The sequence below is a fragment of the Trachypithecus francoisi genome, unplaced genomic scaffold (genome assembly GCF_009764315.1).
Source record: "Trachypithecus francoisi isolate TF-2019V2 unplaced genomic scaffold, Tfra_2.0 Lachesis_group10, whole genome shotgun sequence".
Lineage (NCBI taxonomy): Eukaryota > Metazoa > Chordata > Mammalia > Primates > Cercopithecidae > Trachypithecus > Trachypithecus francoisi.
In genome coordinates this window covers 83,159,268-83,172,041 of record NW_022681455.1, presented here as the reverse complement: position 1 = coordinate 83,172,041, position 12,774 = coordinate 83,159,268, and the positions used below count along the sequence as shown (strand labels likewise).

General features: G+C 53.6%; 1 protein-coding gene and 1 long non-coding RNA gene across 7 annotated transcripts; one reads left to right on the top strand and one right to left on the bottom strand.

Annotated features, from left to right (window-relative positions):
• Positions 1–5,937: 5,937 nt before the first annotated feature.
• Positions 5,938–11,295, bottom strand: CDIPT (CDP-diacylglycerol--inositol 3-phosphatidyltransferase). 4 transcript variants are annotated; one of them, XM_033218073.1, is made up of 6 exons: positions 10,381–11,295; positions 10,154–10,288; positions 8,695–8,848; positions 8,172–8,253; positions 7,020–7,101; positions 5,938–6,911 (listed from the first exon to the last, which is right to left on the bottom strand). In XM_033218073.1, the coding sequence occupies exons 1-6, from the start codon at positions 10,421–10,423 to the stop codon at positions 6,766–6,768; spliced, it is 642 nt and encodes a 213-aa protein (XP_033073964.1). In that variant the 5' UTR covers positions 10,424–11,295; the 3' UTR covers positions 5,938–6,765. The 4 variants fall into 4 exon arrangements, with proteins under 4 accessions (XP_033073964.1, XP_033073966.1, XP_033073965.1 ...); XM_033218075.1 differs by lacking the exon at positions 10,154–10,288 and having other exon boundaries at positions 10,381–10,792; XM_033218074.1 differs by lacking the exon at positions 10,381–11,295 and having other exon boundaries at positions 8,695–8,963; positions 10,154–10,283.
• Positions 11,158–12,766, top strand: LOC117087627. Of its 3 annotated transcripts, none has more exons than XR_004438867.1 (4): positions 11,158–11,296; positions 11,872–11,959; positions 12,296–12,443; positions 12,728–12,766. It is a non-coding gene; the product is annotated as an uncharacterized LOC117087627 (long non-coding RNA). The 3 variants fall into 3 exon arrangements; XR_004438869.1 differs by lacking the exon at positions 11,158–11,296 and adding an exon at positions 11,379–11,570 and having other exon boundaries at positions 11,845–11,959; XR_004438868.1 differs by lacking the exon at positions 11,158–11,296 and adding an exon at positions 11,390–11,570.
• The last annotated feature ends 8 nt before the right edge of the window (positions 12,767–12,774 follow it).

The following is a 12,774-nucleotide window of genomic DNA, read 5'->3' as shown; positions in this document are numbered from 1 at the left end:
TTTATAAGAAAAATCTGTATCTTTCAACAGGAAACACATTCAGCATGGTAAGATGTTGTTTACCAAGTCAGTTTCCTCTTCCTCTTAGACCCACAACTAATCTGTGTCCCAGCTTCCCTTGTCCTTAGACGCTGCCGCGTGGTGATCGAGTTGTAGCCAATGGAATGGAATTGGAAGTAACAAGTGCTAATTTCCTGTCTTTCCATAATAACTTGGCTCCGGCAACCTCCAGGCACATCATCTGCCTACATGATGCAAACAAGCCCGGCAGTCCCAGGAGCCACGTGTTGAAAATGGCAGAACCACAGAACAGGAGATGCCCAAATCCCTGAATCACAACTTGCAGGAGAGCTGTCTCCCAGTCGCCAGCATCTGATTAAGATTTAATATGAGTTAGAAATAGTGTTCTTTTTTTTTGTTTTTGAGACGGAGTCTCACTCTGCCACCAAGCTAGAGTGCAGTGGCACGATCTCGGCTCACTGCAACCTCCGCCTCCTGGGTTCAAACGATTTTCCTGCCTCAGCCTCCCAAGCAGCTGGGACTACAGGCATGCACAACCACACCCAGCTAATTTTTGTATTTTTAGTAGAGATTAGGTTTCACCATGTTGGCCAGGCTGGTCTTGAACACCTGACCTCAGGTGATCCCCCGCCTCGGCCTCCCAAAGTGCTGGGATTATAGGTGTGAGCCACCACGCCCGGCCAACTTTTTAACTTTTTTGTAGCGATGGGGACTTGCTATGTTGCCCAGGCTAGTCTCAAGCTCCTGACCTCAAGTGATCCTCCTGTTTCGGCCTCCCAAAGTGCTGGGATTACAGGCGTGTGCCACCACACCCAGTCTAGAAATAAACTATCACATTTGAGGCACTACACATCTTGAAGTTTGTTACAGTAGCTAGGGTTATTTTTAATCACAGAAGGAGAGCCTTGAAGACTGAAGACTGCCTAGGGAAACAGCAGATGTACAGTACAGGTACCGATCTCCTGCCCTCGGAGGCGGAGTCATTGAGTGAAACAAACAAATGAAACTTCTTTCATAGTGGCGTGGTGCTCATTCATTTATTCTGAAGGCATATAGCTAAATTCCAGAAGGCTATTACTGCACATATAATGTGACTCCACCGTGTTCCCTAGATCAAATATAGAGACTCCAGGGTCCAGGTCAGCTCAGCTTTTCCCCACTCCCCACCTCCAGATCAAGGGCTCTGCAGGTTCCTCCTGAGCCCAGGCCAGCCACTAGACGTGGAACGCAGGCACCAGACTGACTTCAAGCCATGTCCCTGTAGGCCAAGGGGACTTAAAAGCCCTCCTGTGAGTCTTCAGTGCTACCCTACAAGCCTCAGGATGCTCGGGTGCAGATGCTTTTAGACTGCCGTGCTCACACTCTCCTCCCCAACTCTCTTTTTTAAGATCACATATGGCCGGGCGCAGTGGCTCACGCCTACAGTCCTGGCACTTTGGGAGGCTGAGGCGGGTGGATTACCTGAAGTCAGGAGTTCGAGACCAGCCTGACCAACATGGAGAAACCCCGTCTCTACTAAAAATACTAAATTAGCTGGGTGTGGTGGCGGGTACTTGTAATCTCAGCTACTCAGGAGGCTGAGGCAGGAGAATCGCTTGAACCCCAGGGGCAGAGGTTGCGGTGAGCCGAGATTGCACCACTTCACTCCAGCCTGGGCAAAAGAGTGAAACTCTGTCTCGGGGAAAAAAAAAAAAAAATCACATATGGCCAGGCATGGTGGTTCATACCTGTATTTGCAGCACTTTGGGAGGTTGAGGTGGGAGGATCACTTGAGCCCAGGAATTCAAGACCAACCTGAGCAACATAAGGAGACCCCATCTCTACAAAAAATACAAAAATAATTAGCTGGGGGTGATGGTGCCGCCTGTAGTCCCAGCTACTCAAGAGGCTGAAGCTGGAGGATCACTTGAGCCCAGGAGGTGGGTGTTGTGAAGAGCCGAGATGGAGCTACTGCACTGCAACCTGGGCGACAGAATGAGACCTTGTCTCAAAACAAAACAACTCAGTGTAGCTGGATCTACACAGTCAGTCTTCTGATGTCACTGTAGATGGTTAGCGCCTAGGAGCCAGTCAGGGACATGGGAGTCAGGCAGGCCAAGGGCTCTGCGCTCTGGGACTGGAGTGTGCGCAGAGGACTCAATGTGCTGGAGGAAGAGCTGACAGGAAGGAGAAAGGGCTGCAGGGCAGGCGCAGGGACAGCCCCTGACCCAGTCTCCTACCTTGACTGCACCAGGCCAGGTAGGGGGTACTTCATGAGCTGGAAACACACCTCAGTTTTTTCTTTTGTTTGTTTTTTGTTTATTTGAGACAGAGACTCATCTGTCGCCAGGCTGGAGTGCAGTAGGGCAAACTTGGTTCACTGCAACCTCCGCCTCCCGGGTTCAGACGATTCTCCTGTCTCAGCCTCCTGAGTAGCTGGAACTACAGGTACGTGCCACCACGCCCAGGTAATTTTTAGTAGAGACAGGGTTTCACCGTGTTAAGCAGGATGGTCTCTATCTCCTGAACTCGTAATCCGCCCACCTTGGCCTCCCAAAGTGCTGGGATTACAGGCGTGAGCCACTGCACCTGCCACACCTCAGTTTTGTGCAGCAATACCTTCTTCAAGCACAGGTCTGTCCCTGTCACTGTCCTGCTTTAAGCCCCTCAACATTCATCCTACACGTGTCCCCCAAAAAGTGCGAGATGATTTACCACAGCACCATTCACAGTGGCAGGACCAGGTTAAACCGATTTTTTTGTTGTTGTTGTTTTTGTTTTTGAGACAGAGTCTCACTCTGTCACCTACGCTGGAGTGCAATGGTGTGATCTCAGCTCACTATGACCTCTGCCTCCTGGGTTCAAGCAATCCTCCTGTCTCAGCCTCCCAAGTAGCTGGGATTGCAGGTGCCTGCCACCACGCCCGGCCTTCTATGCAACCGTTCAGAAGCCCGCTGGTGTGAAAGTGCTGTACAGTTAAGTGTTCAGGTACAGGCTCTGGAACCAGACTGGCCAGGCTGCCACCTCTCTGGGCCTGTTTCCTCTCTAGGGAATGAGGACGGTAACAGGGCTGTCGTATTGTGTACAACTGTACAATCGTGAGATAAGATGATGCATGCAAATAGCACTTAGAGCAGGGTAGCTTGTGTTAGCAGAACAGGACATACATAAAGTGAGTGTTAAGATATGGAAATGGGCTGGACACAGTGGCTCACACCTGTAATTCTAGTGCTTTGAGAAGCCAAGGCAGGAGGATCACTTGAGGTCAGGAGTTTGAGACCAGCCTGTGCAACACAGTGACACCCCCATCTCTACAGAAAAAAATAAAAATTAGCCTGACATGGTGGTGCATGTCTGTAGTCCCAGCTATTCAGTAGGCTGAGGCGGGACTGCTTGAGCCTGAGAGGTCGAGGCTGCAGTGAGCTATGATCATGCCACTGCACTCTAGCCCAGGTGACATAGAGAGACCCTGTCTCCACAATACAATTTTAAAAAGTCCTCTGGGCTCCTAGGCTGCCCCAGCTGGCTTCTGCCTCGTCTCTCACCAGCTCTCCCAGCCCCCAACCTCCAGCACTTAGTGCTCCAGGCCCTGTGATCCAGATCCGTTTCTTTTTTTTTTTTTTTTTTTTTTTGAGGCGGAGTCTCGCTCTGTCGCCCGGACTGGAGTGCAGTGGCCGGATCTCAGCTCACTGCAAGCTCCGTCTCCCAGGTTTACGCCATTCTCCTGCCTTAGCCTCCCGAGTAGCTGGGACTACAGGCGCCCGCCACCTCGCCCGGCTAGTTTTTTTTTTGTATTTTTAGTAGAGATGGGGTTTCACCGTGTTAGCCAGGATGGTCTCGATCTCCTGACCTCGTGATCCGCCCGTCTCGGCCTCCCAAAGTGCTGGGATTACAGGCTTGAGCCACCGCGCCCGGCCCTTTTTTTTTTTTTAACCCACCTTGACTGGAGCAGACCAGGTTGGCGGGGATGGGGGGATGCCTGATGCGCTGGAAACACACTTGCTTTGTGCACCAGTATTATTATATATATTTTTTGAGACGGAGCCTCGCTGTTTGGTTGGCCTGGAGTACAGTGGCATGATCTCGGCTCACTGCAACCTCCACCTCCTGGGTTCAAGCAATCCTCCCACCTCAGCTTCCTGAGTAGCTGGGACTACAGGCGTGTACCACCATACCTGGCTAATTTTTGTATTTTTTGTAGAGATGGGGTTTCACCGTGTTGGCCAGGCTAGTCTTTAACTCCTGACTTCAAATGATCCACCCCTCGGGGTTCCAAAGTTCTGGGATTACAGGTGTGAGCCACTGTGCCCAGCCTAGATCTGTTCCAATTTCTGATGTCACTGTAAATGGTTAGAATCAAGGAGCCCAGGAGCCAGTCAGGGACGTGGGACCCAGGCGGACCGAGGGCTCTGTACTCTGGGGCCGGAGAGTGCTCAGAGGACCCACCATGCTGGAAGAAGAGCTGACAGGAAGGAGAAAGAGGTGCAGAGTCCAGGGGCCTCTCTGGTCTCCCTGCCTTCCCATGCCATTCCCTCAGCTAAGAACCAATCTCCTCTGCACTAACCCTCTCCAATCCCTACCAGCCTTCTACATGGGATACCCAGCCCCTTCACCAAACCCTAGATCAGGTCCTAGGTGTCTTCTACTCCCACCCCCAGCGAGCACTTTCCTGTGTTGTTGTAGGGGAAGCCAGCTGCCCAGTACCCAGTGAATCCCCTGGGCCTAGCACAGGAATTGAGGTTCAGTACATGTCTGGTAAATTTTCACTCTCTTGGACACAGGGGCCTCTTGGGCCACTTGACTAAGCTATTATGCAGATAAAATGAGTAACATCTGCAAAGAACCCCAGCACAGAGTCTGGCATACGGTACACTAGTTTAAAAACCACAGATGGCAGGGGATAGATGCCCAGAACAATGCCTAGTATAAGAGCCCACAAAAAGAGGGAACAGTGTTTCTCAATATTACTGGAAGAATTCCCTGGCATTCAAGTTGCAGGCTTCTGGGCCCATCCCTAGAGCCTCTAACTCTGAAGATCGGCTGCAAGGTCCAAGAAATTGCACCTATTTTATTTTTTGAGACATCTTGTTCTGTCATCCGGGCTGGAGTACAGTAGCATGATCATGGCTTACTACAGCCTTGACCTCCCAGGCTCATTCAGTCCTCTCACTGCAGCCTCCCCAGTAGCTGGGACTAAGGCATACACCACCACACTTGGCTAATTTTTGTATTTTTTTTTTTTTTTCATAGAGACGCGGTCCTGCCATGTGACCCAGGCTGGTCTTGAACTTCTGGGCTCAAGTGATCCTCCCACCTCAGCCTCCCAAAGTGCTGGGATTACAGTCCAGGTGTGAGCCTCCAAGACGGGCCAAAGTTGTTTTTTTGAGACTGCCTGGCTCTGCCTCCCACGCTGGAATGGCACCATTATGGATCACTGCAACCTCTCCCTCTTGCCTCCCAGGCTCAAGCCATCCTCCCACCTCAGCCTCCTGAGTAGCTGGGACTACAGACACATGTCACCACACCCGACTAATTTTTGTATTTTTTGTAGAGATGGGGTTTCACCATGTTGGTCAGGCTGGCCTCGAACTCCTGCACTCAAGCAATCTACCCAACCTTGGCCTTCCAAAATGCTGGGATAACAGGCGTGAGCCACCACACCTGGCTTGAATTTGCATTTTAAAGAAATATCCAGCCAGGCTTGGTGGCTCACACCTGTAATCCCAGCACTTTGGGAGGCTAAGGCAGGAGGATCACTCAAGGTCAGGAGTTTGGGGCTACAGTGAGCTATGATTGCACCATTGCACTCCAGCTTGGACAAGAGAGTAGGACTCTGTCTCTAAAAAAAAAAAAAAAAAACAGAAAAGAAAAGGAAAGAAAGAAAGAGAAATAGAATATTCCACAGGCAGTCTAAGGACCACACTCTGAGAAACCAACTCATTGACGGACGAATATTTATTAAGCAGCTACTATATGCCAGGTTCAGATTGGTCTTATTCTAGGGATACAGAAGGGAACAAGAAAAGTCTGTGCCTTCATGGAGTTTACATTCCAGTGAGGGTAGAAAATACCAAGAATATAAATACATGTAGACGGTCAGTGAGATCAAACAAGTGGGGGACACCGCATAAGCATGGGTGGCAGGAGGGCCTCTCTGTGAGGTCACTGTGGATAGACGGAGAAGCCAGCCAGCAAACTGGAGGAAAAGCACCCAGACGGACGTCCTTCCCTAAGCTCCCTCAACCCAGGCCCTGAGCCAAGAATATCTGAAAGGAAAGCAAGTCAAATAGTGAAGTCCCGCCAGGACCAGGGTAGACAGGACAGAGAAGCCGGCGATGGGGAAGGCTGTGGACGGTTTCTTCCCTCCTAGGCACAGTGTCCCAGACTTGCTCTAGCTGGGGGCGGAGGTCTGACTACCCTGCCTTTCGGGAAACGCGGCCCTCACACCATCTCCCTCACTCAACTGTCCCTAGCATCTCGGACCCCAGGGCTGAGCCAGCAGGGCGTGACACTGCCCGGTCCTGGCACCCCAGGAGCACCGCCTGTATGCATGGGGACTCCCGCGTAACCTCGCTGATTTGAGGCCTGGGTTCTCGGGATCCCAGAGAACGTGACGTCACCAAAGAGAGGCTGACCCCCATCCCAGCAGGTAGAACAACACATGAGGAAGGTGTGAGACTGGGACCTCCTAGCAGGGGGTGGGGAGCTGTGTGGCACAGCAAGACTCCCAGGGCAGGTGGGCAGCCAGGACCCAGGGCTCCTGTGTCACTTCTTCTTGGCGCGGTCTGCTGCGTCTAGGGCAGCCATGTTGCGGGCAGCCGTGATCAGGTGGATGACACTGATGAGCGACTTCAGTAAGGCGATGGGGGCAGTGACCCAGAGGCCCATCCGGAACAGTCCCACGGAGCCAACTGCAGGAAGGCAGCAGGGAAGTTTGGGGCCCGAAGGAGGGGACCTCCATCTCCCTGGGGGAGGCCAGATCCCCGTCCCATCCTCCTGCCCCGCCCCTCATCTCATACCTAAAGGTCCCTCAGAGAAATGGAACAGGTAGAGGAGGCAGTAGAAGAGCTCATTCCCAGCACACAAGGTGAACAGAGCAGGCTGCACACACAGCAAACAGGCCACATTAGCAACAGGCAGGCGTGTGCCACCCCCTGCCCCCCAGCACTAATGAGGGTGCAATCTCAGCATATTATTATTTTTTTTCTTTTTTAGAGACAGGGTCTCGCTCTGTCATCCAGGCTGGAATGCAGTGGTATGATCATAGCACTGCAGCCTCAAAACTCCTGGTCTCAGCCGGGCGCGGTGGCTCACGCCTGTAGTCTCAGCACTTTGGGTGGCTAAGTCAGGCAGATCACCTGAGGTTAGGAGATTGAGACCAGCCTGGCCAACATGGCGAAATCCCTCTCTACTAAAAATACAAAAATTAGCCGAATGTGGTGGTGCATGCCCGTAGTCCTAGTAGTCCTAGACTCCTAGTAGTCCTCAGGAGGCTGAGGCACAAGAGTCGCTGGAATCCAGCAGGCAGAGAGGTTGCACTGAGCCGATAACGTGCCACTGAACTCCAGCCTGGGTGACAGAGTGAGACTCTGTCTCAAAAAAAAAAGAAAAAAAAACCTTGGTCTCACACAATCCTTCCACCTTAGCCTCCTAAGTAGAGACTACAGGCGTGCACCACTGTGCCTGGCTAAGCTAATTCAAGGTTTTTTGTGTGTGTGTGTGTGGAAACAGAGTCTCACTTTGTTGCCCAGGCTGGTCTCAAACTCCTGGCCTCAAGCAATCCCCCCACTTCAGCCTCCCAAAGCGCTGGGATTACAGGCATGAGCCACCATGCCCAGCCATTATCTTTTTAAAAATCCTTCCAGAGGCTGCCTGTGTTCCTGAAATCAAGTCCACACTCCAGCCCTGCAAACCTCTCTGGCTTATTTCCCTCTCCTCTTTCAGTCCCTCCTCATTGCAGGCCTCATTCCCACTTGTTCCCTGGAGTAATTTACACAGGCCTTCCCCACCAATCCTCCTCCTCCACACCTCAGCTTACAGGCCCCTCCTCCTGGAGTGACTGGGCAGGCCCTGCTCTGTGCCCTTGCCTTCTCCTAGTCTAGGACCAGGGTTCAGCTCAGGGCTTCCCACAGCCAAGAGCCTGAGGGGCGGGGTGTGCAGGAAATGCTTACCCTCGAGGTGTAATAGATCCGAAGCACTGGATTCCCGGACAAGTCGATCATCTTGTGACTCTCACTGCCTCGGACCACAGAACTTGGGGAGAAAACAGGGGAACCCATGAGGTTTCACGACCACTACTGTGCATCCGATCCTCATGTTAACACCTATTGTACAGATGGAAAACTGGGCACGGCTAAGGACCAATATCCTGCCCAAAGCCAGTTACCTATTTCGGGGCAGAGTCAGGATTCAAATGACACATTTGAAAGCTCCCATGCCCCTTCCTATGAGCTGTCACCTATTTGGAATCCTAGAATATCCAGCTAGAAGAGTCCTAAGAATTGCTTAATGCAACTGTAAACATGACTGAAGCTTTAAAGAGAGGCGTGTTTGCCTGGGGTCCTTCTACAAAGCAGAGCTAAAAAGGAGCCCTTCCAGGACGCCTAGTGCTATCCCAGACACCCTTCCATCTAAGCTCAGCCCACCCCACTGTAGTGTCTCTAACTGGCCAAGGCCCCCAGAATCGCGGCAGACCTGTGGAGGTGCAGCCAGTGACTGGCCACATCCAAACTCATGCTGAGTTGGAAGAACAGCGTGGCTCGAGGGTACAGCAGGGCCAGATTGACCAACAGGCACATGGTGGAGCAGCGGTCCGTCAGCATGTCCAGCATGGCCCCAAACCGGGTTCCTGGAAGATTAGGTGGGCAGGGGCTATTATGGTGCAGAGGATGCAGGACAGGTGTCCATATTTGGTTTATCACTCTGATGGAGGGTGTAAACGAAGACTGGAAGTGTCCACCTGCCTGGGGAGGAACGCAGGTTGGAAAACAGGCTGTGTGTGAGGTTAGTGGGCAAAGGTCAGCATGGCATGAACTGAGAAAGGCATGAGAGTGAAGGGAACAGGGTAGGAGGAGAGCAAAGCTATGTCTGCAGCTCATAAACCCCAGAACCAAGGCTCCAGGGCTAGAAAAAGAGACTTGATGCCTCAGGTGAAGCCTTAGAGTTGGGTCTGGAGAATAGATTAAAAAATTAGTGAACCCTCCAAAAGCCATCACCCTTCCCTCTCCATCCTCCCTCTAAGCATGCCTTCTGGAACCCCAACTACTTATGCAGGGCACAGTAGGACTCCAGGAAACACCTGTTGATAGGACTTTTTTTTTCCTCCCCGAGACAGTCTTGTTCTGTCGCCCAGGCTGCGGTGTGATGGCACAATCTCGGCTCACTGCAACCTCCGCCTCCCAGGTTCAAGCAATTCTCCTGCCTTAGCCTCTTGAGTAGCTGGGATTACAGGCACACGTCACCAAGCCGGCTAATTTTTGTATTTTTTGCAGAGACGGGGTTTCACTATGTTGGTCAGTCTGGTCTCGAACTCCTGACCTCGTGATCCGCCCGCCTCGGCCTCCCAAAGTGCTGGGATTACAGGCGTGAGCCACTGCCCCTGGCCTGAATGGACTTGTGTTCAGAGAGACCTCCAACAGCACCATGGCCATGTCATGTCTTGCTAATCCACACCTCTCACAAGCAGTGAGTTCTCAAGAGCTAGCTTAAATCCCTTCTGCTACAAAATCAGTCCATTCTTGCTGGGCGCAGCACTTTGGGAGGAAGGCAGGAGGATCGCTTGAGGCTAGGAGCTGGGGACCAATCTGGGCGACACTGCAAGACTCAGTCTCTACAAAAATTTAAAAATTAGCCGGGTGTGGTGGCACGCGCCTGTAGTCCCAGTTAATCAGGAGGCTGAGGTGGGAGGATTACTTGAGCCCAGGAGATGGGGGCTGCAGTGAGCCATGATCGCACCATTGCACTCCAGCCTGTGACAGAGCGAGACGCTGTCTCAAAAACAAAACACAAAACAAAACAAAAAACCCCAGGCCATCCTGTTCTGTTTTTTTCAGAGATGGGAATGACAGCCCTCTGACTCTGAGGTCCCGAGGAGGCAGGGAAGGGAGCAGGGGGTTGTTGGGCCCCAAGGCTGGCTGAGAGGGGTGTCTGTCACCTTGATTAAGAGCGCGAGCAGCGTGTCCATCGAAAGCGTCCAGCAGGCCGCTGAGCAGGTAGAAGGAGGAGGCCGTGAGGGGGCAGCAGGGCATGAAGTAGAAAGAAATGATGGCGAAGACAATCCGGGCATAACCTTGGAACGGGTCGCGGGGAAACGGCAGGATTAGGGAGCCCGCCAAGGCCCCTCGCCCTCTCGTCCGGCCCGGGGCCGCGGGCAGCACTCACCGATGAGGTTGGGCACGAAGAGGAAGATATTTTCGTCTGGCATCGCAGCGCCTCCCTTGCTGCCCCGGGCCTGCTCTGAAGATGCCAGCGCTGTCCCAGCCCCGTCGCGCGGCCTCAGCCTCCGGCCCGGCTCATCGGCCGCACCACCTGCGCCCTGGACCCCGCCGCCCCAACCCGGCCCCAGATGCTGAATCCCGCAGCCGTCGGGAGCATGGGCCGGCCCCGAGACGCGCGGGGCGCAGGGGGCGCACGCAGCCCGCCCTTCCTACCCGCAACCTGCCTCGCCTCTGCCCGCCCCGCAGGCGCTCCGGGCCTCCAGCTGCGGTCGCCGCTGCTCCAGCTGCGCGTGGCTTTCGGGAACCTCCTCCTCCGCGCCAGTCGTTGCAAAATTGGAGAGAGAAAAAAGTGGCTTAAAAAATAGTTGCGGCCCCTTTAAGGCCTGTTAGCTTCCTTCCCCTTTTCCTCCCTCCGCTCCTCGCCCTTGGCTCGTACCAAGGCGCAAAGGGGAGAGGGAGGAAACAACCATTGACGTCGAGCAAAGGCAGAACGGAAAAGGAAAGAGCAAAAGAGAAAGAGGCCGAATAAAAATATCTACTTTCCTTTTCTGGAGGGTGTGACTTCTTGGAGGCAAAAAAAAGGCGATAAAATTTCTCCTCCTGAGTCTTTGCATCCCTGAGAGGCCAGGATATTTGGTGCAGTCCTCACTTTTCTCCCCGCCCCCTAAGTCTGCAGCCGCCTTTGCTCTCGCAGGCTCCAGGCGGCTAGAGAGGCTCCAGAGCGCCCTGAAGCTGGCTTGCTTCTCGCGTGTCGCTTGTGATGGGAGGATTAGGTCGCAGGCTCCACCCTGCGTCATCCTCCCAAACTTCTCAAGCGTCTGGCGCTTGGGGTCACTGCCCCCAAGGAGGCACCTGGAGGGGTACTCAGGGGATGCTGGAGGAGCAAACGGGGCGACCTAGGAAATTCCTCTGTCTTTAGTTCTAGAACCCCTGATCTCCTAGCAACCAGGCTGCGGAACCTCCGCAGACTTCAAGGGTTTTATAGCGGCAGGTGGCGACACGGAGCCGGCTCCCCCTTTTCCAGCCTTCCTCCCCATCTCCCATTCCCCGTCCCCCACGACCTATACCAGAGGTCCTTAGGCCTCCACGTCTCCCCTTCTGCCTAGTAGCCCAAGGTTTCCACCCATCTGCCAGGTCTGGGTCGTCAAGTTGGCTGCCTTAGCTTGGGAAGGGGCTTGAGAGGGAAGAAAGGAGAGGCCCACCAGGCGAAGGGGTGAGGGGTGGGGGGTTGCGGGAGTTCCCTCTCACTCCCGAAGATATAAAGCAACGTTTATTATTATTATTATTTTTTTTTTTCTTGAGAGAGAGAATGAGGCAGCGGGATGTTTCCTCTAAAGGCCTTGTTTAAACCTGGGCCCGGGGAATGGTGGTGAGCTGGGTTCTAGGGTACAGCGGGCTGGTTTCTCAGGTCAACACAGGCCTCGACTGTTCCCAGGGGGATGGCGTCCACTCCGATGGGGAATGAGGGGGAGAAGAAGAGCAGCTGGCCGTCTCAAGCTGCACCCTCCTTGAGAGGAGGTCCGGTGAGCACTGCAGGGGGCCCTGGAGGTGGGAGTGTAATGAAGTGAAGGCCTCCCAGGCAGAGGCACCCCGTCCCGGGTCTGAGCCACAAGCCCTGAGACTCTAGCTTCAACCCTGAGTCCTGAAGCCCAGACCCATAGCTCTGAACACTAGGCCCTGACTCTAAACCTCCACCAAACCCCACTCCTCCAGATTCAGAGCCTTCTAGCTAAATCTCAAGGCCCAGTCCTTCAAGAGCAAGCTCCTTGGACCCACAGGCCCCAGCCTGGGAACTCCTACACCCAGCACTTCCATGTGGGAGCTCCCAGGCTGAACCTCTCCGCCTTTTCCTTTCCCAGGCTTCGTTGTCTGGTTCTGAGGAATACTTGTCCCGGATCAGTGCAGAACTCACGGAGGAGGCTTTGTGCACTGCTTGTTGCCACTTGAACCCTGTGCCCATCAAAAAAAAACAGACACAAGACCGAGCGACTCAGATATTCAAACGTGGTAACCCCCTGCCTCAGGACCATCGTGTCTAGAGAACCGCAGCCCCCATCATGCCTGGTTCCAGTCCCTGACCCCTCCCACCCCTAGCTGAACTCTCCAGGAGTCTGTGCCCATCTCGCCCATCTCACAGCCAGCCCTAGGACCTGTGAAGTGCCCCTGCTACCCGCTAACCCAGTACCTACTCCTCACTGCTGGCTGAGAATCCCCTTACCCCGTCTGCCCTGACCACACCTCTTCCTGGCCACGGGGATAGTCCTTTCTCTGACTAGGTCCTCTGCTTCCAGCATTCTTCACCAAGACCTGAGGCACAGACACCCGGCGAGTGAGGCTT

Coding starts and splice junctions, on each gene's coding strand:
- CDIPT (XM_033218072.1), bottom strand. CDS start 9,212: ATGGCTTTTGGAGGGTTCACTAATTTTTTAATCTATTCTCCAGACCCA. Junction 7,102..8,171: donor GGATCTATTACACCTCGAGG/GTAAGCATTTCC, acceptor CTGTGTGTGCAG/CCTGCTCTGTTCACCTTGTG. Junction 6,912..7,019: donor TTTCTCTGAGGGACCTTTAG/GTATGAGATGAG, acceptor GCCTTCCTGCAG/TTGGCTCCGTGGGACTGTTC.